We start from the raw sequence: 26,913 nt of genomic DNA, 5'->3' as shown, positions 1-26,913 counted from the left end.
ACCGCCAACTCCGCCAACTTCTACTGTTACCGCCAGATCGCACACTTCCAAAAAGTCAGCAGTGTGGGATTTTTTTAATGTGTGTGCCTCTGACAAAAGCATTGTAATTTGCAATGAGTGCAGTCAGAAACTGAGCCTTGGTAAGCCCAACAGCCACATAGGTACAACTTCTATGCGAAGGCACATGAGCGGCAAGCACAAAGCACTTTGGGAGCAACACCTCAAAGGCAACAGGCAAACTAAAAGCCACACTCCTTCTGGTCCAGCATCTTACTGCTCTACCTCTGCTCTCCTTGACCCGTCTGAACCACCCTCCACTCCGCCTTCCACCTTGACCACCTGTTCCCATTCCCAGTCATCTGCCACCAGCCAAGTTTCTGTGAAGGCCATGTTTGAGCGTAAGAAGCCAATGTCTGACTGTCACCCCCTTGCCCGGCGTCTGACAGCTGGCTTGTCTGCACTCTTAGCCCGCCAGCTTTTACCATACCAGCTGGTGGACTCTGAGGCCTTCCGCAAATTTGTAGCAATTGGGACACCGCAGTGGAAGGTACCCAGCCGCAATTTTTTTTCTAAAAAGGGAATACCACACCTGTACCAACATGTGCAGAGCCAAGTTACCGCATCTCTGTCACTTAGTGTTGGGCCAAAGGTCCATATGACTACTGACGCATGGTCCTCCAAGCATGGTCAGGGCAGGTATGTCACCTACACTGCCCACTGGGTGAACTTGGTAATGGCTGGGAAGCAGGGAATGGGTAGCTCAACAACAACAGTGGAGTTGGTGTCACCGCCACGGATTGCACGCGGTTCTGCCACCACCTCTACTCCTCCATCGCTCTCTACCTCGTCTTCTTCTTCTTCTTACTCTGCTGCTGGGTCCTCCTTCTCCTCCTCCACACCTGTGCACCCCCAGCTCCCCCTAGGCTATTCGACGTGCCAGGTACGCCGTTGTCACGCTGTCTTGGGGAAGACGTGCCTGGAAAGCAAAAAACCATACCGGATCTGTACTCCTGTCATCTCTGCAGTCACAGGCCGATCGGTGGCTGACCCCACACCAACTGCAGATCGGAAAAGTGGTGTGTGACAATGGAAGCAATCTGTTGGCAGCGTTGAGACTAGGCAATTTAACACATGTGCCCTGCATGGCACATGTGTTAAATTTAATAGTCCAACGTTTTGTCTCCAAGTACCCAGGATTCCAGGACGTTCTCACCCAGTCCAGAAAGGTGTCGGCCCATTTCAGACGTTCCTACACAGCCATGGCACGCCTTGCTGACATTCAGCAGCGCTACAACATGCCAGTCAGGCGTTTGATTTCTGACAGCCAGACTCGCTGGAATTCAACGCTCCTTATGTTGGAACGTCTGCTGCAACAACAAAGGGCCGTCAACGAGTACCTTTTTGAACTGGGTGGTAGGACTGGATCTGCACAGCTGGGGATTTTTTTCCCCCGTTACTGGGTGCTTATGCGCGATGCCTGCAGGCTCATGCGACCTTTTGAAGAGGTGACAAATATGGTCAGTCGCACCGAAGGCACCATCAGCGACCTAATACCCTTCGCTTTCTTCCTGGAGCGTGCCGTGCGACGAGTGACAGATGAGGCTGTAGACCAGCGTGACGAGGAGCTGGAAGCGCACGATTTCTGGTCGGAATCACCAGAACGAACCCAGGCACCTGCTGCAACGCAGGGAGAGGTGCCAGAAGTGGAGTCAGAGGAGGAAGGTGGCTTTGTGGAGGAGGAGGAGGAGGACCAACAGGAGCAGGCTTCCCAGGGGGCTAGTGGTGACCTTTTGGGGACCCCTGGTCTTGTACATGGCTGGGGGGAGGAGACCGTGGATGATGCAGTCCTTGATAATGAGGAAGCGGAGATGGATAGCTCTGCATCCAACCTTGTGAGAATGGGGTCTTTCATGCTGTCATGCCTGTTGAAGGACCCCCGTATCAAGAGGCTTAAGGAGAAGGACCTGTACTGGGTCGCAACGCTACTAGACCCTCGGTACAAGCATAAAGTGTCAGAAATGTTACCAACATACCACAAGTCCGAAAAGATGCGGCATTTACAAACCAGCCTGCAAAACATGTTGTACAATGCTTTTAAGGGTGATGTCACTTCAGGAACTCATCAACATTCCAGGGGCAGAGGTGCCAGTAATCCTGCCACGAGCACACCTGCAAGGACAAAGCCCTTTGGCCAGTCTGTAACGTCAGACATGCAAATGTTTTTCTGTCCAAGGCAGCGCCACAACCCTTCTGGATCCACCCTCAAAGAACGCCTCGACCGGCAGGTAGCGGACTACCTGGCATTAACTGCAGATATCGACACTCTGAGGAGCGATGAACCCCTGGACTACTGGGTGCGCAGGCTTGATCTGTGGCCAGAGCTGTCACAATTTGCCATGAACCTCTTGTCTTGCCCAGCCTCAAGTGTGCTCTCAGAAAGGACCTTCAGTGCAGCAGGAGGGATTGTAACTGAGAAGAGAACTCGCCTAGGTCACAAAAGTGTCGATTACCTGACCTTTATTAAAATGAATGAGGGGTGGATCTCGGAGGGTTACTGCACGCCGGAAGACTTGTTCTGACTTCTATGCAGCTGTCCTTCTCTTCAAGCCTCATGACTCCACACACAGCTGTCCTTTAGCGTCCTCCTCCTCCCTCCGCCACCGTTACAAACTAGGGTGCAAACCCTACTGGTTTAATTTTTTCTGGCCTCTGTGCTTCAGTGGCTGCGACCAAAAAAATGCCTATTTTCTGCATTTATATGACATAATTTTTCTGGCCTCTGTGCTTCAGTGGCTGCAACCAAAAAAATTTATATTTTCAGCATTTATATGGCATAATTTTTCTGTCAACTGTGCTTCAGTGGCTGCGACCAAAAAAATGCATATTTTCTGCATTTATATGGCATAATTTTTCTGGCCTCTGTGCTTCAGTGGCTGCAACCAAAAAAATTACTATTTTCAGCATTTATATGGCATAATTTTTCTGGCAACTGTGCTTCAGTGGCTGCGACCAAAAAAATGCATATTTTCTGCATTTATATGGCATAATTTTTCTGGCCTCTGTGCTTCAGTGGCTGCAACCAAAAAAATTTATATTTTCAGCATTTATATGGCATAATTTTTCTGTCAACTGTGCTTCAGTGGCTGCGACCAAAAAAATGCATATTTTCTGCATTTATATGGCATAATTTTTCTGGCCTCTGTGCTTCAGTGGCTGCAACCAAAAAAATTTATATTTTCAGCATTTATATGGCATAATTTTTCTGGCAACTGTGCTTCAGTGGCTGCGACCAAAAAAATGACTATTTTCAGCATTTATATGGCATATTTTTTCTGGCCTCTGTGCTTCAGTGGCTGTGGCCAAAAAAACTGGGCAAACAATGCCTACAAGGTCAACGACGTTGACCTTGTAGGCATTGTTTGCCCAGTTTTTTTGGCCACAGCCACTGAAGCACAGAGGCCAGAAAAAATATGCCATATAAATGCTGAAAATAGTCATTTTTTGCCATACGTTGACTCAACGTATATGGCAAAAAATGACTATTTTCAGCATTTATGTGGCATATTTTTTCTGGCAACTGTGCTTCAGTGGCTGCAACCAAAAAAACTGGGCAAACAATGTCTACAAGGTCAACGTATGGCGAAAAATTACTATTTTCAGCATTTATATGGCATATTTTTTCTGGCAACTGTGCTTCAGTGGCTGCGTCCAAAAAAACTGGGCAAACAATGTCTACAAGGTCAACGTATGGCGAAAAATGACTATTTTCAGCATTTATATGGCATATTTTTTCTGGCAACTGTGCTTCAGTGGCTGCGTCCAAAAAAACTGGGCAAACAATGCCTACAAGGTCAACGTATGGCAGTTGTTTAAAGAGAACAGTAGATTACTAGCCAGCAAAGCTACCTAAGCTAAAATGTCCCTCAAATCCCTGCAGACTTCTGTCCCTCCAATACAGAGCAGTATCAAGCAGATTACTAGCCAGCAAACTTACTATCATCTGTCCCTGAAATCACTAACAGCTCTCCCCCTACACTATCTCTTCCAAGCACACACAGGCAGATTTTTCAGATACATTTTTGCCCTTGATCCCCCTCTGGCATGCCACTGTCCAGGTCGTTGCACCCTTTAAACAACTTTAAAATCATTTTTCTGGCCAGAAATGTCTTTTCTAGATGTTAAAGTTCGCCTTCCCATTGAAGTCTATGGGGTTCGCGAACCGTTCGCGAACCGCTCGCATTTTTGCGCAAGTTCGCGAATATGTTCGCGAACTTTTTTTCCGACGTTCGCTACATCCCTATTCTCAAAGGGGACCAGGCTGAAAGTCAGTCTGTAACCTCTACAATAAAACAGTTTTTCCTTTTAAGAAGTCCCGAGAGTGCGGACATTATTGCATTTTGGATTGGATAAATACGTGGGACACTGCACCCAGGCATGTAAACCTTTTTGTCGAGGGTGCTGGCAACATGGAGTTTAAAATAACTAAGATATAATGAATCCTTATTGTAAGCAGGACCAGCCTATTGGGTATATTCAATGTTTTCATGATTTTCTAGTAGACTTTTCTAGTAGATTTAAGGCATGAAGATCCAAATTGTGGAAAGATCCATTATCCGGAAAGCCCCAGGTCCCAAGCATTCTGGATAACACGTCCCATACCTGTATATATATATATATATATATATATATACATATATTAATCCTAATTATATATTTAAATATTCATACCACCGCTGCTTTATTTCTGTATATTGAAGTAAACCTTGTGAGTAATTTTGAGCTGAAACACTGCAGGAAATGAAGAAACTCATTTTTGTGTCTTTATAAATTAATACATACTTTGTTTGAAATGACTATATTTTCCACTCACAGATTCTGCACGTGATGACAGATTTCTCCCTAAAACAAACAGGATGTTTGTCGTATTCACGATGCAGCGGAATCTCAGTATATGAAAAGAAAAGGGTTTTTTTGTAACTCTCCCTGTCTCCCACTCGGGATCTATCTCTTAGCGATATGTGTATGTTTTTCACGCATAATCCAGCCCTTGCTAGGATCTCTTCACACACAGCAGCTTCTTTATTGAAGATTACAATGGGCATCCCAAGAAACAATTTTCAAGTTGCCTTGAAGTTAATTGCCATGAAAATGTATTAATGCTAATGACGGGATAAAAGGACCTTGTTTCATTATTAATGTTATTTGTGGAATGCGATACCATTTAAAGCGGACCCATCACCCAGACATAAAAAGCTGTATAATAAAAGAATTCGGAATAATGTCCCCTTTAATTTCATTTGATCTTTGATTTTGATTTGATTTGATTTTGATTTGATTTGATTTTGATTTGATTTCAAAGATCTAACATCTTTAATATTGTATGCCTGATGAATACATGCCCTAAACCTTAGGCACCTGCATTCTTTATATCAGTTCGCTAATAAATGGTATCTCTTTACTACAGAGAACCATTTTTTTTTACTCTGAACTATTGCTTAGTTCAACTCTATTATTAATTGCTGATTCAATCTTTCTTTTCTCTCAAGTAACCTTGAGTAAAGATTTATAAACAAGTCATCCCCAGAGAGAGAGAGAGAGAGAGAAGAAATACTAGTCAGGTGTTGTATTGCAGAAGAGAAAGCAACCCCAACACATTTCATCCAATACCAATTAACGTGCTGATTATTAAACTCATTTACATAACATTGATTTTTCATTTCTGATGAATAATACCTTCTTTTGGCAATTTGTTCTTCTCTTCACCTTGAACCTCATTTTTGGAAACTTGATTTGTAGCTGTGGGAAACAAAAGTATATGAGGGCACTGACGGCTAATGCAAGTACTGTCAACAACGTTCAGGTCACAGCAGTTTATCGACTCATTGAATAGCCATATAAAAGTACTTTTTTGTCTCAAGTACATGTAACCACAAACAGAAAATATGAAAAAAGATATAATCATTTCACTTTTGAATGCTAAAACTAACTGGTTGTTAAAGTAGAAGGAAAGGTTAAAACTAAGTAAACTTTATCAGAAAGGTCTATATAAATACACTAGTAAACCCTCAAAGTAATGCTGATCTGAGTCAAAAGAAACACCGCATTTCTTTCCTTCTATTGTTTATACATGGACCTCTGTATCAGATTTCCTGTTTTCAGCATAAACCTCCAGCACTAGGGCTTGAGCATGCTCAGTTTGCTCCTCTATCCCCCCCTTTCCCCCCTCCCTCCTCCCCTACCTGCTGTAATCTGAGCCCAGAGCTATGAGTGAGCAGGGAGAGACTCAGGCAGGAAGTGATGTCACACCAAGCTAATATGGCAGCTGCTATCCTAAGCAAACAGATAGATCTTCTAGTGCTTTTTACTCAGGTATGGTAAAGCATTCTGCAGAATAAATATAGTCTTATAGCTTTCCTTCTCCTTTAAGGTGATCTCTATAACCAAATGTGATTTGAAAGCAGTCCAAAAATAAATATTATATGGCTAATGGATTTTGAGCTATAGTATAATTAATGTTCATGCAAAGTAAAATGTGATACACTTTGCAAACAACATGAAGATAAGATGCTATAGTAATTCCATAGTGAGCATTATTAATAAATATGAATTCTATTATAAACTGTCTGATGATAGCCAGAAAGCCATGATGTGCAGGAGTTACTTCTCGGGGCACAGTCATCACTGGATCTTGTTCCCACAAGTGAAGTGATGTAGTTTTCATTTCTCATATTCATCTCTCACTATGACCTGCCAATTAGACAGGTGTAACATCTGCTGAAATACTCCTTTCTGACTTAAAATCCTACAAGGATGGGAAACGCTCACTTAGTATGCTATAATTAAGCCAAATATGCTACATTTCAACCTCTAGATTCATATACTGATAAGCTCTTTGTTATATTTCACTAATAGCCTACGCATAAAAATATTCTGCATCACAGCTTTCGGTATCCTCCGCAGAGTCTCATAAACTGCAAAATGACAAACCTTCCAAACAAAACCCTCTGCCCCTCTAACCTTTTAACTATTATAGAAGCCAACAGTAAATTGTATCTAATTTTTTAAATCAAACCTGAACTACAATACTTTTCTATTACACACTGGTAGGAGTAATGTTAGCATGTAATTTTTTTTTTTCAATTTATTTAAGACTCCATTTCACCCGTATGCTGATATTTAGGGGTTATGCAATAAAAGGTGCAAAGTATACTGCAGCTCTTATCTATAGCAGAACCAGTCAGTTCATTAAATGAAAACATTGTTTTTTTTGCCACCTGGTCAAACTTTGAGCATTTTAGTACATTCCCCACTTACAGTATGATCAAAGGGTCTCGCCTGTTAAGGATTTATTAACAATGAGAACTTTTTGTTGCAAGATCAATTTTTATATTGCACCTATAATATTGGTCAGTAGGGTGAGATGGGTGAGAGATGGGCACAGTGGTGCATTGATTTAAGATAGGTACTGGGTAAAATTCCATCCAGAAAACTATTAAAATGGAGGATGAATGTTTTCCTTCTGACTGTATAGGTTTGTGTCATTTACTCTTGTATCCTCCAACATTCTAAAACAGAGATCCCTAACGTTTTGAACCTGTGAGCAACATTCAGAAGAAAAAGGAGTTGAGGAGCAACATTAGCATGAAAAATGTTCTTGGGGTGCCAAATAAGTGCTGTGATTGGCCATTTAGTAGCCCCTATGTGGATTGCGAACCTGAATTGAGGCTCTGTTTGGCAGTACACCTGGTTTTTATACAACCAAAACTTTCCTCCAAGTCTGGAATTCAGAAATAAGCACCTGCTTTGAAGTCACTGAGGGCAACATCCAAGAGGTTGGAGAGCAACATGTTGCTCACGAGATACTGGTTGGGGATCACTTCTCTAAAACAATACAGATAAATTAACTGACTCATAAAGAAATTAATTATAGTTGTGGATTCACTAGGCAGGGACCAATCTGAATAGATATCAATAATTGTATTCTGTGCACAGCAACACAATAGAGTTTATTCATACTTATATAGCTTCTAACTTACACAAGGGGAATTGCTGGTAGCAACCAATCAGGATTGTGCTTTCATTCTGTAATTTGTAATATACAATCCAAAGCTAATTGCTGATTGGTTGCTATCTGCAACTACTACATCTACAGTCATAAATCAGCATATACACACCCTAAAGAATCTATATATATTTTTTTGGTATCATGCTGCCAACATAATGGTATTAATATTGTGGCCACATTCACACACACACACACACACACATGCATCAAAATACATTATAGCAAGAACCAATGTTTTGGCCCACTAGAGGGCCTTTTGCCAGGGTGTAACAAACTTTGTGTTTACTATATATATATATATATATATATATATATATATATATATATATATATATATATATATATATATATATATATATATATATATATTTGGATTTGCTAAAAGGTATTTTGCAGTGAGCAAATAGAGGGCCTTTTGCCAGGGTGTAACAAACTTTGTGTTTACTATATATATATATATATATATATATATATATATATATATATATATATATATATATATATATATATATATATTTGGATTTGCTAAAAGGTATTTTGCAGTGAGCAAATATAAAAATCATACGAGTCCATCTCCGATTCATAAAACGAATCCAAAAGCTATATGACAAACATCGGTATTCTATTTACTGTAATCAACAACCATGGCAGGTAAAAATCTACCTTTCCGGTATTCAACTTTTTCTCCTGAAGTGTCTGTTTTGATGATCTAAAATGAAGAATATGCAATTGTTAAGATTAGTCATAGCCGAATGGCACTTTAATACATACATTTAATGAAACTTTAAGTGTATATTCAGCTGGCTATATTAGTAAAGTCTCATAAATACAAGGGTAGAGATCCGGGTTGGAGAGTTCAGTGCATTCTAACGTGAACAACTGCCGCCAGCACCATTAATGCTACTGGCGCATCAGGACCGCTCTTATTTATTCCATTTCAACTATGCTATTTAAAGGAAATAAAAATACACTTTGCTGTACTTGCAGACTTGACCTATTTCCCCATAATTAAGGGGGATTGTTGATAGCTATTTTGTATATGAGTGAACTCTAATCCGTAGAGCACATTATAGCTCAGAGAAGACATGCTGACTTAAGAAAAGGGCAGCATAGCCTACTCATTTGTTGCATTTTATAGTACAGGTATGGGACTTGTTATTCAGAATACTTGGGACCTGGGGTTTTCCAGATAACGGATCTTTGCGTAATTTGGATCTTCATACCTTATCTCTACTAGAAAATCACATAAACATTAAATAAACCCAATAGGCTAGATTTACTTCCAATAAGGAATAATGATATCTTAGTTGGGGTCAAGTACAAACCACTGTTTTATTATTACAAAGAAAAATAAAATAATTTTTAAAAATTTGGATTATTTTATCATTATATATATGGAGGACAGACTTTCCATAATTCAGAGAATTATGGAAAATAGGGTTCCGGATAATGGATCCCATACATGTACAGTATATGTAAGTATATAAGTATACAAGATTCAGAGAAGAAAAGACACTTCTTTATATCTTCATGAATGACCTACCTTCAGTCATATGAGTTATAGGAAGCTAATATCTCGCACAACAATTATGTGAAAGATTTAATAAAGGTCATGGTACTCCAAGGTGACTAATATCCTCATATTTACAAAAGGGGGTACTTTATTTATTATAACCCAATAAGTTTAAGTGAGTCATGGGACAGAAATTACATCATTCAGCACTGATTATGAATGATGACATCACTAAGCACCATTTAGAGTATAATTTACAGGATATTCATGACAATTGTGTATTATATATAAAAATGTATGTGTATGATACTCACACGTATATACATTGGAGCTAGTTTGTCTAAATGAAAAAATAATATAAAAGGGTAATATACCCTTTGTTTAACATGGGTTCAATGTAATGAGTTAAACTTATTTCTGCTTTATTTGTTGGTTAACTTGATATTAATTTGATATCAGCTGGCAGGGCATAATTATTATACTGAAGGTGCTTCCATTCTCCAGCTTGCAAACGGTCATGGTTGAACCCCTTGAATAATTATTTCTTGCGTAAGCTTGTAACAGCAATAAGGGAAGTGGGTTGTTTATAAAGATCTCTATTTCTGTTGAAGAAAACTCTTGTAATTAAAGGGCTACAGAAGTAAGAGCAAAATGATCTGTTTTATTGAAAAAGAAATAAAGACAATACCCCCAATACCCTTTTTCTTGAAGTACAAGCCTTAGTGGGGAAAGGCATTACTATGTCTAATTTAGGTATGCCAATAAGAAGACAAGAATAGAAACTATACATAGAGTAGTACGTTCAACCCTTCATAGAATTAGCTCTGATATTGTAGATTAGTAATCTACAATATATAGGACGAACGAATAGAACTCTGAAAATAAGAATAAGGGAGCATATGAATAATATAAAAAAGGGAGTATTGACACACAGTGTCTCAGCCCATTTTAAAACCCATCATAATTCAGACCCCTCACTTTTAAAATTTATGGGAATAGTACAAAAGAAAAATCATTGGCGAGGAAGCGATATTATACAGATAATATCACGTGAAGAAACATACTGGATACACAAACTCAAAACACTCGCCCCTAAAGGTTTAAATATAGAAATCGATTTGAAATGTTTTTTAACTTAATAATGTTTTATGATTATTTAAGTGTGTTTAAATTAATTCTTTTATTGTAATTTATTATAATGATGGTATTTTTAAACGAAATTGTAAGTTTTGAAAACGAAATCCTGTAGCCAATTATCAATTAGGCTAATGAAATAATGATCTGCCCTATATAATCTCTGACGTGATGTTACACGTGTGATGCCCCTGAGGAAGTATCGTAGGATATGAAACGCGTTGGGCCTTTTGTGTTAATGAAATAAAAGTTTATTATAGATTAATCCCCCTCCGAATCACTTATTTAACCTTTGCACGGCAACGGAGGCGAGCCGACTGATTGTGCGAGAAGATACAGCAGTGTTTGAGGACGCGCATTGTGTGAGCGAGGCTGTCTGAACTTAGGGAGCGGAGTCTAAACAACGCCTGGGAAACACGCCGGCATTGAGCGGTCCCTTTGCGAGCCTTCCAACGCTCTCTTTTGACTGCTGTCTGGTAAGTCCTTAGGACCCGCAGGGTCTAAGCCGGACTCCTAACGATTCTTCACCATCTGTAGCGTCTCTTTCTTGTAGAAACATCGCACGCTTCAACACTGCATATACCCTGATAAAAAGAATATCCTGCACGCCCATGTTTGATGATCGTGATTGTGAGTAGTTCTAACATCAGAGCTAATTCTATGAAGGGTTGAACGTACTACTCTATGTGTAGTTTCTTTTCTTTTTAGGTGCTTGTGTTTAAGGATTGATAAGGTTAATAGCGCACCTTTCTTGCTGATTGACATTAAGAATATTTTTATACTTTGAAGTGATTCTGTTATGGGGAAATATGCTGTTTTTACCACACAGCAATAAATACCACTCATTATTCAGAATCCTGTACTGAAATCAGAACCTGCCTAAAGTGATAGCACCCTTGGGCCGCATCCGGCACATGACCCCCTTGTGTGGCCCCCATATGAAATGCCTGCTGTGACTGCTTACCTGGTGTAAACTGTAAAAGGTAACAGTAATGAGATTAACTGGCCCCTGCATTGTTTACAACTCAAATTTTGACTGTAAATGTGTGCATTGTTCCCACCTGCAACAACTCTATTGTTCACACCCCTAAAGTCCTGCACTGTTCACACCTCAAACCAGACTGAAAGTGTCTCCATTATTCCCACCTCAGACAAACTGCTGGATGGGCACCAGCATTGTGTCACTGTATGTAGCACAGTATGAACTGTTCATTTTAGAGTGGTCCTGGTAGGCTTCCCTGTCTCCTGCTGTACTCTGCCTGCCCTATGCTCCTAGTATGTGCCATATTCTGCCTGCCCTATTCTCCCTGTGTGTGTCATACTCTGCCTGCCCTATGCTCCCTGTGTGTGTGTCATACTCTGCCTGCCCTATGCTCCTAGTATGTGCCATACTCTGTCTGCCCAATGCTCCCTGTGTGCGCTATACTTTGCCTGTGGGACGTGAGCCTTGTAGGGTTTGTTCTGGGAGTTTGTTGGCATTTGGAAATTGTTGTTAGGGCCCCTAAGGTGTTTAATCATGCACTGAGGGGGTGTATGGGGTATGTTTTAATATGATTATGCATTTTTCACATATGAGCGATGAGTGATATCCTTGCAGTCAGCAGCATACAAAATTGAGGTATCGGGCACTCAGAAAAAAATCCACAAGGGCAACCAAAATCAAAGTTAAAATTGTAAATTTTTTTGTAGATTCATTAAAAAAGGATCACTATCTCCAGTGGCTCTACGCATTTCGTGCCCTTAATCATGGGCTATCTTTACCTTCCAGGAAGTCAGCGTTTATAGGAGACATGACCAATAGAAAACAAGATACAAAACATATTTAAATTCAAAGCAAAAAAAGGGGAATGAGTCTTAAAGGGGTGTAGGGCTAATGGAGATAGTGTTCCTTATTTAATGAATCTACAATAAATATTACAATTTTATCTTTGATTTTGGAGGTGCCCGATACCTAAATTTTGCATGCTGTTTATTTATCTGCTCCATAAGATGAGGGTCTGGGGCTGGTGCACCTGGACCACCGGTTCTATGTGCTGAGTGATCAACATACTTTGTATCCTGTGCCCCTATTTTTGTTGGTTTAATATCCTTGCAAGGAGCACCAACCATTTAGTTTTTTGGTGTGCTACCACCATTAATGTGGACATGGTTTTAAAATTCCTTGTAATAACATGGGTGTGGTTTAAAGTGAGTGTGGCCTAAATGGGTGTGGTTTAAAAATAGGGAATGGTCAAAAGTGGCTTCCATTATCTACACTCAACCCTTGCCACCAAGCCTGGAATTCTAAAGTAGCACCTGCTTTGGGGCCACTGAGAGCAACATCCCAGAGGCTGGTGAACAAAATGTTGCTCGCTGCCACTGGTTGGTGATCACTAATATTGGGGCATCAGGTTTAGTGAAGGAAAGCTGAAGATCAGACGGTCTGCTGTACACAGGTTTGCGGGGCTTTGGGGAGGCTTTGCAGGGGGCTTTGCGGGGAACTATTCCGTGTGCATCATTTACTTCATACTGACACATTCCTATGATTTTTATAGGAACGTGGCAGTATTTCTTTAAAGGTCGAATTGAAAAATCATATTAAAATTTTCGAATTTTTTAACGTCAAAACTCTCAAATTTGAATTGTAAATTATCCAAACTCTATTCAAATTTTAATATGAATTTGAATTTCGAGATTTATAAAACTCTGGCTCTTTGAAAAATTCTAATTCAACTATTCACCACCTAAAACTCTGCCAAGTTCATATAAGTCAATGGTAGAGGTCCAGGGACCAATTTGGACATGTAAGTAGCCTTCCTGACATTCAAGTTTATTTCTGAAAAAAAAGAATTAGAATTCGATTTCAGTTTCAGTTTTCAGTTTCAAGTCGGTAAAATTTGTTCCGAGTTTTAGATATTCAATTTTTTTATTAAATAACCCCCCAATCGAATTTCGAGTATATTCTAATTTAATAGAGTTACAAAAACTCACATGAATTCGAAATTCGACCTTTGATAAATGTGCCTCCAAGTGTTATTACTGTATCTTTTAAATATTCTCTTTTTACCATTAATATCATTTTTATGAAGATGCTTACATGTGTTTTACCTTTGTGTCCGCAATAAGTCAATCTGTGGTTTACCTTACAAAAACTAATATGAGTTTTATAGCAGTGGCAGGCAACATAAAGATGTTCTTAAAAGATTTGTTTTCTCTTTTATGTATGTTTCCACCAAGTGCGAATACATGAGATTCTTTGTTGTTAGGTGCTCAGCAGCTGTTGATTTTCCTTTTTTATTTCCATTTTCAGTTGTGCTCTACTAGTGGCAAAGGAAATCTCCATCGAGTCATGAGTCACATTCAATGAGCCATGCTTGTGGACAGTAGGAGGTGGAATATTTTGGGGTAGGCTTCACTGTTTGGATTACATTTTATTTCAAAACTTTTTCCCATAGATAAGAATGACAATATTCAGTTATTTTAATGGAAATAATTAAAGTTGAATTTAGATATTTTCCCTCTCTTTGTTTTCCCTTGTTGATGTGAAGATGTTACTCACTCACTTGCAGTGTCTGTCTACCTATATTTTCTTTGTGGTTAAGCTGAATGTCCATAACCTTCCTTTTCACTTTCCATAGCCCTCCCTAATTCTTTATACAGTGAGCTATATTGGAACTAAAATATCTTCCAAATATGCAAACTTCAACCTTTTTAATAATTTTAGTTATTCAGTCAACTCTAAAGGGCCTAACCACTGCTTTAATTCCTCTATACAGTTGGTTTTATTCCTTTGAGCAGTTAAAGAAAGAATTAGGGAAAATGCCTATTGGCTTTGGATGCCAAAAGCTGCAGTGTAGAAATGGGGGCAGCCACTCAAAGGAGAAAAGGCTCAGGTTACACAGCAGATAAGCTCTGTAGAACATAATGGTGTTATCTGTTATCCACTATTTAACCTGTGCCATATAGACTTTTTCAATTTCTGCCACTGCTACACAGCAGCTTGTTTATATGAACTATAGTAGTGTTTCTGAAGCAAACAAACCAGTTTTACGAGTGCAGGGCAACAGTACATGGTATTTTCATTACTTTAAAACACTTAAATTTTTTGGATGTTACTGTTCTTTTAAGGTACAATTTTGTACCAAATCAAGTTTTTTAAACATAATTTACCATTATGCCCATAATTCCGGTATAATAGCAACAGTGTGGGCAGTTCTGCTGCAGTTGGTCCTATTGTCCAAAGGAACAAAATTGTGCATGCACAAGCTAGTGTTGGTTCACTAGCACCTCAGATGCAAGCTGTGGCTAATATTTTCAGTTGTGAGTCATGATTTCATCACTTCCTAAATGTGACTATTTTTAGCACAAGACTTCTGCTCCTATTGGTACAACTAGTTGTGGGTTCCCTGGAATAAATGCCAATTCAGGGTGGCAGTAGCTCTATTATTCCACTGCGCCAATAAGTGCACTTGCTAATGGTTCAGCAGAAGATTCAGGACCAACGCAATGGCACTTGTAAATGCAAGGAGTGTGTATGGATCAAAGTATATTTCAGCATCACCACATGTGTGGTACATTCATAAATGATCCTTTTAGACTTCATTCTGGGAGTGAAGGTTAGTGTTATTAAGTGACTACTTACTTAATTAGCCTTATGCTTTAGCCAGCCTAAAAAGTGTGTCTTCACCATGGGGCATTTTCTGTTATTGAAGAAAAGAGTAGTACTGCTAAAGCCTGTTTTGTTTTGTTGAGAAGGACTCCTGACACCCTCTTCTGAACCTCTAGGATATGGATCCCCAACTTTTTTTACCCATGAGCCACATTCAAGTGTAAATAGAGATGGGAAGCAACACAAGCATGAAAAAAGTCCCTGGGGTGCCAAATAAGGACTGTCAGGAACTGTTAGCCTACAGTAGACTCTGTTTGGCAGTACATCTGGTTTTTATGGTACCAAAACTTGCTTCCAAGCCAGGAATTCAAAAATAATCACCGGCTTTGAGGCCACTGAGAGTAACATTCAATAGGTTGGTGAGCAACATGTTGCTTAAGAGCCACTCGTTGGGGACCACTGCTCTAGGAGGACACAACAGACCCCATACCCTAATATATATATATTCTTTCAACATATACATTCCACCAGCAAACTGTATAGTCTTCTCACCATCAGAAAATGTACTTTCTCCTGTCATCTCACTGTATTCCAAGTTCCTGTCCACTAACAAGAGCTCATGGGCACAATTTATGCCACAGGAACTAAGTAGCAGATAGAGAGAAAGAATAATCCGCAAGATTTACTTTCTTTCACTGTACAACAAGAGAGAGAGAGAGAGTTGAACCACCAGTCAACTCATATTCACTCATAACCACTCACAACATATCTCTTAAGCTCAAATCAGCCAGTACCCCTCTACCCTACTGAATCCTGTGCCCAGTATGAACCACAACCCCACAGCAACAAATAAACCAGAACTGAGATCCAGCAATATCATACTTTTGTGTGTACACTGTAATGTTTATCATTAAATATATCTTGTACAACTGTCATATAAGGGGCTGTTTGGCCCACCTAGAGGAATCTGTGTGTCTCCATTCTTTTTTGTCCACAAGTGAGAACTAGAACAGTAGAGGTACTGTATATCACACAAGCAAATATAACTGTAGCAGTTGGGGAGCTGTAACTATCTGCAACCAACTGACAGCAGTTACTAAATTCTACCTTGTAATTTTTATTTTGCAGCAATTAATATGCATTTAAATGTGTTCAAGGTTGATTTACTAACTGGCAGTCCTCATCAGTAACTATAGAACTCAGATTTGCCTATGCTCAAACATTTCCCTATAGTATAGAGCCTATGCAATAATGTATATAATATATATATATATATATATACATATATATATATATAGATATATATATATATAGTATACTATATACTATATAGTATACTATATAGTATATAGTATATATGTATATAGTATAGGGCCTATACAATAATGTCAGAGCGAACTGAACATATGGAGTAGGTTCATCCGAAATAACTAATTTACATAAACATTAGAGGCATCTTATTGATGACCTAACTTAACCAAATACATCAAATCTTCAATGTTCAAATATAGGAAACTTGAAAAATTATCATTTGTAACTCATAAAAAGAATACAATACAATGCTTTAAACTGGAGCAGAAAAATATGTACCTTCAATATGATTCCCTGGCTGACACCAGCAACCATATAGCAACCAATTGCTAATGTGATTATAATATTATGAAATATTACAAAATAGTAAAAGCAAATATTAAGTGCATTTTGTATGAAATTTGAGTTTTAATCCTTAGTGACCATGGGACTGCCCCTTTGATATTTACCAATGAAACAAACTAATGGTGTTAACCAAACTGCACATTAATGCATCCTACAGGCTCAGAGACAAGAATGTAAAAGTGTGACTTAGCTGCATATTCCACTCTGCAAGCGGAAATTTTAAAAATATGCTAACCGCACAGTGCACGTTCTTCCTACAAGAACTCCTTCTCACAGCACCCTGTCACCTTATAGCCAAAGAGTGAATGTACCTCAGATATAAGTTGGCGGAATTTAACCAGCACCTCCTTGCAGTTCAGTAATGTTGGATCAACACTGTCCCCCTTCATGCATTTCTGTATTCTTCTCAGAACCAGGTAGTCAGCACTGAAACTCATTTCCTCTTCAATCTTTTCACAAAATGAGACAGGAATAAACACACAAATAAACAACAAATTTTTGTGTTGCAGCAACAACATCTCTAGATTCATAAAGGGATGGTATGAATTCCAGATTATGCTTTCTCCTGATTTGACTTAAAATAGAGGTAATGAAAAAACTAAATGTAATTATAATCTTTATTTGTTTGTTATCCTAAGGAAATTAAAACAATTTTTAAGGAGAACTAAAGCTGAACAAAGAAGTAGGGTAGAAATTTTGCACACGTGCCCAAGGCAACCACAGCCCTTTAGCAAGGAAGATCAGTGCCTCTGAAGATGCCCCAGTAGTTCCTTGTAGTCTTTTCTGCTGATTTACTGCACAAGCTCTGTGCTGCTGTACATTACCTGAGATTGTATATATATAAACCTGCTCTATAGCTTAGGGACCCACTCACAATATACTGTATTTATAGAAATACAGTGCAAGCCATGTCTGTTGTAGGTGCAGTACCTTAAAAACATAGAGCTCAAGGGGTGAAGCAGCTTGGCTGACTACCCTCCCTAATTAATATCAGTCTATATGAGAGCTGTAAGGATATTATTTTTTGGGCACACTAAGTACAAAAACTGTATAGTTTTTCCCACAACTCTGCAATGTTTTCAGGATAAATGAGCCCCAATGATCCTGGATAAATGAGCCCCAATATGATTTTATGGAAACAAATGAATTAATATTCAGCAGCATCAGTACAAGTCATATGCAAAGGTCTACAGGAAAACATAAGAATGGAGCCCTTCATCTACAGCGGCAGCTACCCAGATGTTGTTGCATTGTTATTCCTAACTCAGCTCGACAGCATTTAACCAGCAGTGGAATGCTGAGGGTTGTAACTTTGCAACATTTCAGGTCCACTTGTTGACCATACTTGATCTGATGGCTGCACTAAAGAAATATATAGGTGCCTGCAACATGTATGTCAGTTTAGCAAGGCTGTTACAAAGCAATGTATTGGTGCAGTTCAGCAGCATCAGTACACAAAAATGATCCTGGATAAATGAGCCCCAATATGATTTTATGGAAACAAATGAATTAATATTCTGTTAATGCCTTAACCTATAATTCTGTTTTGTATCTATGAATCTTCTATGCATCTTAAACAGTATAAATCAACTGATTTGCAATAACAATATATGCTTGCGCAACTAGTCAGTTTCCCAAAATTTACCAGAGTCCCTAAAATAATTGTTCTCCAGTAATTTAAAAAGTTGCTCTGTGATTTCTATTTTGCAAGTCTTACGTTTATATTCTAGCACAGTGATCCCCAATCAGTGGCTCGTGAGAAACATGTTTCTCAGCAACCTTGGATGTTGCAGCCCATCAGCAGCCCCCAAAGCAGGTGCTTATTTTTAAATCCCTGGCTCAGAGGTGAGTTTTAGTTGCTTATAAATAGGTGTACTGCCAAACAGATCCTCCTGTAGGCTTCCAGTCCACATAGGGGCTAACAAATGGCCAATCACAGCACTTATTTTGCATCTTCTAGTTGTTCCACTGATCTTTTGTAGATAAACTAGGGATGCATCAAACCCTTCTCTTCAGGGTCTGGCCAAATCTAGGGATACAGAGTTGGCCAAATCCTATCCCTTCTTCTGCACCTGAAAAGGTGACACACAAGTGGAAATATCCTATGTGCATGCGAAGTAAAGGCTAAATGGACACACGCACCAAATTTTTTCAGTTATATAGGGTTCTGATTCAGTTAGCCGTACTCTTGGATTCAGCCAAACCTAAATCCTGCTAAAATTAGTTTCAATTTGGCCCGAATCCCGAACTGAATCTTGGATTCAGCGCATCCCTAGAGAAAACATCAGCCATTTTGTCACCTATGATGCTCTTTTCTAAAACCCTTGCTATATGGTGGGAGTTATTAAGCAGAGTCCAGGGCATAAGGAGCATTGGCTCAGCTGAACTTTTTCTGGTAGGCTGAAAGAAGTGGATCCGCTCCCTTCCCAGCTCCATTTATCTGCACTGAGAAGTGCAAATTCCACTTGCATTCAGCCACACGCAATGGAGGTTAAACCAAAAATGCCAGCTCTAAAGTTTTCGGGCTGACCTTCACATTACTCCATGTACCTACACTATAATGATAAATGTAAAGTTCAAAAGGACATAGGAATAAAATCTGTTTAGTGTATCAATAAGCAGTAGTCTTTTTCTTTATCATGTTAATGTCAATGTTAATCATTTATTCTTTCTGTTGCACAATTCTGATGCCATAATAGATTTGGAATTTGATGTAGAAAAGACCATATTCATTGACTTACCTTATCCAGCTTCTTGTAAAAATATACACCAAAAATAGAGGTTCCAATAATCTGTGCAAGAATAAAGAGCGTGAAAATCCACATGGTTGTCTTCATGGCTGAAGAAGATACTTGCTGAGACATGTGTGCGTGTGAATTGATCATCGGTTGGAAGACGACTTTAAGTTAGGTGCCTATGTAGCATTAATAACTGTGCTGCACTGAGAGTGCACTATGAGAGCAGGAAAGTTAAACACACTCCTAAAGCCTACACTTCCTGATGCAGAAGCTTCACCGATCGTATCTAAAACCTCACATGTATTTCACTTCACTTGCATACTGGCGTCAAGGAAAAGTGGTTAGCATGGTATCATGTATTTTTAACTCATCCAATACAAAAGTCTTGGCTGCCTAGTGATGATGTTTGGCAAAGGCAGCCTGTACACACTTAGGAATTACCAAAAAGATCATTCGGTATGACTAAATTAAACCTCACTTCTGATGGAATATATTTGAACATTTATAGATCTTGGGTTAAAAAAAAGTCCATGCCTTTGCAGAAGTCAAGATATTTGATTTCTATGTGCGTTTTTTTAATTGTTTGAGTGCTATCTGTATTTAAAGCACTGCGTATCTTGACAGCGCTATATAAATAAATGATGATGATGATGATGATCTTCTCCCAATGTCAGTGTGACTTTCCTCAAGGTGCTCCAAAAAAAATTGCTTTTGATCAAACTGATCAAACTGAGTGTGTTATAGGGTATACAGTATGGATATACAAACAACTTCGATTTGGAATGAATCATCCCTGGACCAGCACTTCCCTTTGTGAAATCATTCATTTTTATTTATATACACATTAACATGTGTATATAAATAAAAATGAATGGTTTCACAAAGGGAAGTGCTGGTCCAGGGATGATTCATTCCAAATCTAATATATATATATATATATATATATATATATATATATATATATATATATATATATATATATATATATATATATATATATATATATATATATATATTAATAATTGGATCAATCATGTGATATAAATAAGTGAAGTTATTTATTGGTGGTTATAAATGTTTTAGTCCCAGCAAGAGCTCCAAATTTTGAGAACCACCAATATATAACTTCACTCCCATGAGTGCTCCAATTGCCATTATATGGATACACTGGGTTCACCTATTTTTTGTTTGGCTGTGCTTTACTACTACACCAGCTATATAATTTTTTTTAGTTGATTTTCAATATTTTAATTATTAGTTTTGCTATGTTATTTCTCTTAAAATTATGGTTAAAAATTCTACCTAGTTTTTGTCTGACTCCAACGGGCCTGAAAATGGTTTGCCATACATGCTATCCAAAGCATCTTAAATTAGCGAGATGAGACTTTTATGTTTCAGTCTTTAATAAAGTCATCTCATGTCCACACAAAGCCAGATATCAGAACAATTTGGCACAGTACTGATGGAAATATTATGGGGTAGCTCCTGCCTTCAATCAGATGAAATGATGTTCTGCTACACCAGTAAGCTTTTAGTTCCATTTCGATGCTCAAACTATAAGGGCCCTTACTCACGGGCGTTTGAAGCTGCGCTCCCCTGCGTTCCGGTTTTATGCGTTCAGCCGTATGGGAGTGCAGGAGTAGACGCGATGAATTATTTTCAATGTGGCTGTACTCACACAGATGCATGTAACCGCCAATCGGGTTGGGACGCAGCATGTTGCATTTTACCTGTGTTCGGCACTTACATGCGTCTGTGTGAGAATGCATAAAACTGAAACGCAGGGGAGCGCAGCTTCAAATGCCCGTACTTAGACCCTAAGAAGGTCTAAGTACTGACTGAACAACAAACTTTTCATGAGAGAGAAGGGCGAAGTACAGCTGGATATATTCATTATTTTAACCTCAAGGTATTTAGCTTTTAGCTCATGGAAATAATCAAGCGATATGTTCCATTATAGTCCTATAGCCAAGCAAAGAATTCCTTTTCATTAGCATAAAAAATTCACCCAAGATTTAGATAAAAAGGATGTTAACATTGCTTTAGACTAAATCACTCATATTTTTTCTTAAATTGGACCTGTAATTATTAATATGTTTACTGCCAGTTGATTTGTTTTTTCTACTTTGCAGAGAGTCCCAAGATGTTGTTTATTGCATTGCAAATAGCCTATGCACATTATTTCATTACATAAGGTCTGATTAGGCTGCCCCCAAAATTTTTCCTCCCTAGGCACGGGCCTTTGTGGCCTCACCATAAATCCGGACCTAGTATTTTTAATAAACTGACAAATGCAGTTTTTTCAATTTTTTTCCATAAGCAAAGTCATAATTGCAAATGATGAGCATTAAGTAAGTTTCTTTGGGCAAATTTCTTCAAAGTCTGTGCATTCTCAGTAACTTGATCATTTTCTCTTTTAATGTGTCATAGTTTTTTCACACATCAGATGTGTAACAAAGGAGGATGCGGGGTTGCCTCCCACGGCCCTGAGGGGATCCCATGAACAAAAAGAATTAGATCTTGTGCAAAAGACTAGGAAATTTAGATTTTGGTGGACCTAATGCACAATTCCACATTCACAAAATGTAAAATGTTCATGGATAAGGACTAAGAAACAGATTGGGGGAATGGAATTATGCATTGAGTAGGAGGCGGCCCAATCTACCTTAAATCAAGTTTAAAGGGATACTGTCATAGGAAAAAATGTTTTTTCAATGTGCACCAGTTAATAGAGCTGATCCAGCAGAATTCTGCACTGAAATCCGTTTCTCAAAAGAGCAAACAGATTTTTCTATATTTGATTTTGAAATCTGACATGGGGCTAGACATATTTTCAGTTTCCCAGATTCCCCAAGCCATGTGACTTGTGCTCTGATAAACTTCAGTCACTCTTTACTGCTGTACTGCAAGTTGGAATGATATCACCCCCCCAGCAGCCTAACAACAGAATAACGGGAAGGTAACGAGATAACAGCTCCCTAACACAAGATAACAGCTGCCTGGTAGATCTAAGAACAGCACTCAGTAGTAAAATCAAGGTCCTGCTGCGACACAGTTAGTTACATTGAGTAGAAGAAACAACAGCCTGCCAGAAAGCAGTTCCATCCTAAAGTGCTGGCTCTTTCTGAAAGCACATGACCAAGCAAAATGACCTGAGATGGCGCCTACACACCAATATTACAACTAAAAAATATACTTGCTGGTTCAGGAATGAAATTTTATATTGTAGAGTGAATTATTTGCAGTGTGAACAGTGTAATTTAGAAATAAAAAATACATCATAAAAATCATGACAGACTCCCTTTAAGTTAACAATGATGTATATCAACATAAGCTATTACTTAGGCACAACAGAGGTGAGGACAGTTTGCCCTTCTCCCGTAACCCTTACAAATCAATCAGTGTGTTTTACTGGACTAGTGCAGAGTAAATGCAAACATGTGATTGGTTATGCGGCTAAAATATTTAAACTGTGGATAGAATGCATAGAGACTAGACAGAAACATAGTAACATAGTAAGTTAGGTTGAAAAAAGACACACGTCCATCAAGTTCAACCTTTGAACTCTATTTTAACCTGCCTAACTGCTAGAAAGTTGAACAAGTCTTTGCAATCTAGTCTAGGCTTAGTCTTTAAGGAGATTGTTTTGTTACAGGAGTTAAGGACTTGTTTAGACATGCCCATCAGGTCACCATTTACGTATATTGTTGTCTGTATTGTTTCCTGTCTTTCCCCATGCTGTCTAAATCTTATAACTCTTGTAGGGCAGCAGGTGAAGTAAAGCTTCTGTGCTCCTTACTTGCATGTTTCTCTTTCATTTTTACTATGTTACAGAGACTGAAGTGTAAGCACATTCTTGTTAGATATTAAAGTTTCTTGTCCTAGAATTATATAGGTTCTATAGAATGGTCTCAAGCTGTTGCACTCAGAAAATGAAAGTGGCTGGCTATCACTTATAAAAGATGACGATAATTTGCAGGGTAAAATAATCAAAGGAACATAGTGCCCATGAAATCTATAGAAAATCAAAAGTAAAGACAAACAATAACTGCGTTTTGAATACTGGCTTTGCTTTTAGCTGCTAAAATATGCAGAACATTTGATGACAATTGCAACTGGCACTGTTAAAGTGCTATAAACTGTTTTATGTCTCTGCCCATTACTCTTGTGGATTCTTTTCTCACTGTGATACCATTTGTATCACAATTTCTAAAAACTTAACTTCTCAAATCCTTCTGAAATAAGTTTTACGTCCTGCATAGTGATGGACGAATAAATTTGGCAGGCGAAAATTCACGGCGAATTGCGGCATTTCGCCACCGGCGAATAGATTTCCAGCGAGCGTTAAAATTTTTTGGACTTGCGTCTTAAAAGTCGCTCATGTAAAAACCATCACGCGTCAACAATATCCGTACGCCCATTGACTTTAATGCTGGTGACGCAAGCATCAGAATTGATGCTGTCGTCAAAATTGATGCAGTGTCAAAATTCACATTTTGCAAATTTTTTGCCGTTTCACAAATTTACAGGAAATTCAGGAATTTTACGGCAAAGCGGTAGGGGACAAATTCGCCCATCACTAGTCCTGCATCAAACACATGCACCAAATAGCAGCCTGCCCTCTTTTTGCCTGGCATGGAGAAGTTTAACTCAGAGCAGCTCAGATACCTACTTCATGCTCCTAGGAAAGAACTTCCAAAACTACTCATGGGTTAAGGAAGCAGAAGACAGTAGATATCAGGGACAGTTCACTCTCTATGTTTAAATATTTTATTTCTGTGGCATTATAGTAAGTGTGTGGAGGTGGCAGCTGTAAAACAAGTCAACGGGTTGTGGGGATGTGGTGGTATGAGGAATATTTTCTGCACTGGAATGAATTGTTTGCATCTGTGAGTCAGGATGCAGAGCACTATCACTCCACTAAACAAAATGATGTCTGAATCATCAAGTCACACTTTCCGGCAAACTGATACGAATGTCCTCTTTGATTAATTCCTTCTCGCCCCTACCTTGTGATATACGAGAGGAATGAAGACAGTTAATTGCAAACGTAGAATATGACTTTACTTTCAACATCAGATTCCCTAATTATTCTGTACGAGATATATCAAAACCCATACACAAAGTGGGTATAGTTCCTATTTAAATGCTTTGTAACATGTGAAAAGTACTGCTCAGTGATATCAAGGTATACTAGGGAAATATTTTACAAAGAAGTTATGCAGAGAGAGAGAGGTGTCAACAGCCACTTTGTACCTGAGCTTTTGAATGGAGAAGAAAGACTTTCTATGATTCTGATGCAGAAGTCACTCCCCCTAGAATGTTAAGAAAGGCAAAACAAGGTGATTATAACTGTACTAAGACCCAGAGCCATTTATAGTCAGTTTTATATTCACACTCCTATATCATTTCCTGTAGTCCTCCCTCATTCTGACCAACTTGTGAAGCCACCACACATAACCTACAGTATATTCAGCATTTCTAGGGCTGAGGTTAAGCTGCACAATGCATACATACATTTATGCATATTCTATATTTATTTAAATGTCACCTAGCTAGTTTCAATAACAACTTACAACAATTTCTAATTACACCTACACAACTACACAATCTTTTCTTCTATTTTGAAGAACACCACTGGATTTATAGTGCTCTGTGGACAGAACTATAATATAAAAAGCAAGATTTCAAATTAATACCATTTTTTGTGTGCGATATGTAAATATCAGCTTTATTAAAATATGGGATAGGAACTTAAGAGACTGTACTCCTCTTTCTTCAATATTGAAATGCTTTACAAATGTCCTGGATAAAAGTGCAAGAGCACTAAGGGGCAACCTTTAGTTTTTATTCACTCAGCACATGTATCAAAGAAATAGCTTCACTCTGCAACTCATGCAAATTAAAAATCCATGTGCTAGGCGGGGTGAGATGGGGGATGCCTATATGCCTAACTTTAGATAGAGTCTTAGCCAATGGATTGGGAGCAGAAAAATGGGCACCCATGTTGTTTAGGGTGGGTCAACAAGAACTCAATGAAAACAGTGACATTTTAGCCTACCATAGAATATAGCATATATGTGTCAGTTAATAGTGCTGCTCCAGCAGAATTCTGCACTGAAATCCGTTTCTGAAAAGAGTAAACAGATTATTTTTATATTTAATCTTGAAATCTGACATGGTACTAGACATATTTTCAGTTTCCCAGATTCCCCAAGCCATGTGACTTGTGCTCTGATAAACTTTAGTCACTCTTTACTGCTGTACTGCAAGTTGGAGTGATATCATCCCTTCTCCTATATTAAAACTAGGTGCACATATGCAAATGTTGGGTCACAAAGCTGATTCCCCAAATTATGCTCCATTTTTAGGGAACCAAAAGGTGTATTTATACAAATATATATTTTTTTTAATAGTTTTACCTTGTTGCGCCAAAACATACCTTTAAGAGCATGGGCTGCTGGGAAAGACAGACTCACATATTATGCAACTTTCGAAAATGTTGCTCATAAAAACTCTGAGAGCAATGGTCTGAATGTAGTGTTGCTGTCTGAAAAGAGGTAGTTGACTTTACCTTGTTTTGATGGGATATTGCTTTCTGTAAAACGAGTAAAGCAAAAAATATGTTCATTGTTTTGATTTTGTTCTTCAAATAAACAGGGCCCCCTGAAAAAAGATTAAGAAATACTGATCCAAATGACTGTGACTCAATGGGGGAAATGTAATAAAATTAGCAAAGGGCAAATGTCGCAATGGAATATTCCTTCATTTGTATATTTTAGTGAAAGCTGCATCATCAGAAAAACTTTATCACATTCAGTTGTACAATGCTTTAATGTCCCATGACATTATGAGGCTCAGTTATCAAACAATCAAGAAAAAATTGTGATGTTTCTCACTTGGACCTCCTAGTGATAAATAACAAGAACAGGTCTCACATTTTCTTAATTAATCATTCATTTCTTAAAGTTATTACTTTTGCCAGTGTCACCTTTCTTGATCACAAAGTCAAGGTTTACATAGACTTCTACTGAATGCATTTACCCAACTTGAGAATTTTTAAGCAAGAGCGCTGGTGATGGCATTACTTCTTTAAAGAATGCTGGTGGCCCCATTAAAATAGAATAGTTCTAGGCCCCTCTCTCTCCTAAGATGTTAATTGACAAAGGAGGGAGACAATTCTTGCCCTGTAAAGTCTTCAGTCAGAGCTTTACATCAC

At 38.5% G+C, this 26,913-nt stretch overlaps 1 protein-coding gene across 1 annotated transcript in view; it reads right to left on the bottom strand.

Moving 5' to 3' along the window:
• cd40lg.S (CD40 ligand (TNF superfamily, member 5, hyper-IgM syndrome) S homeolog) overlaps positions 1-19,898 on the bottom strand; it is a 33,038-nt gene extending 13,140 nt beyond the window's left edge. The window contains exons 1-4 of the mRNA XM_041574833.1: positions 19,698-19,898; positions 17,268-17,405; positions 8,729-8,774; positions 5,734-5,796 (exon numbers count right to left, since the gene is read on the bottom strand). Coding sequence (XP_041430767.1) covers positions 5,734-5,796; positions 8,729-8,774; positions 17,268-17,405; positions 19,698-19,841 — 391 coding nt within the window. The 5' untranslated portion in view covers positions 19,842-19,898. The remainder of the gene's footprint in view (positions 1-5,733; positions 5,797-8,728; positions 8,775-17,267; positions 17,406-19,697) is intronic.
• Between the last annotated feature and the right edge of the window lie 7,015 nt (positions 19,899-26,913).

This window comes from Xenopus laevis, chromosome 8S (assembly GCF_017654675.1).
Source record: "Xenopus laevis strain J_2021 chromosome 8S, Xenopus_laevis_v10.1, whole genome shotgun sequence".
Taxonomy (NCBI): domain Eukaryota; kingdom Metazoa; phylum Chordata; class Amphibia; order Anura; family Pipidae; genus Xenopus; species Xenopus laevis.
This window is presented reverse-complemented; position numbering and strand designations above follow the sequence as displayed.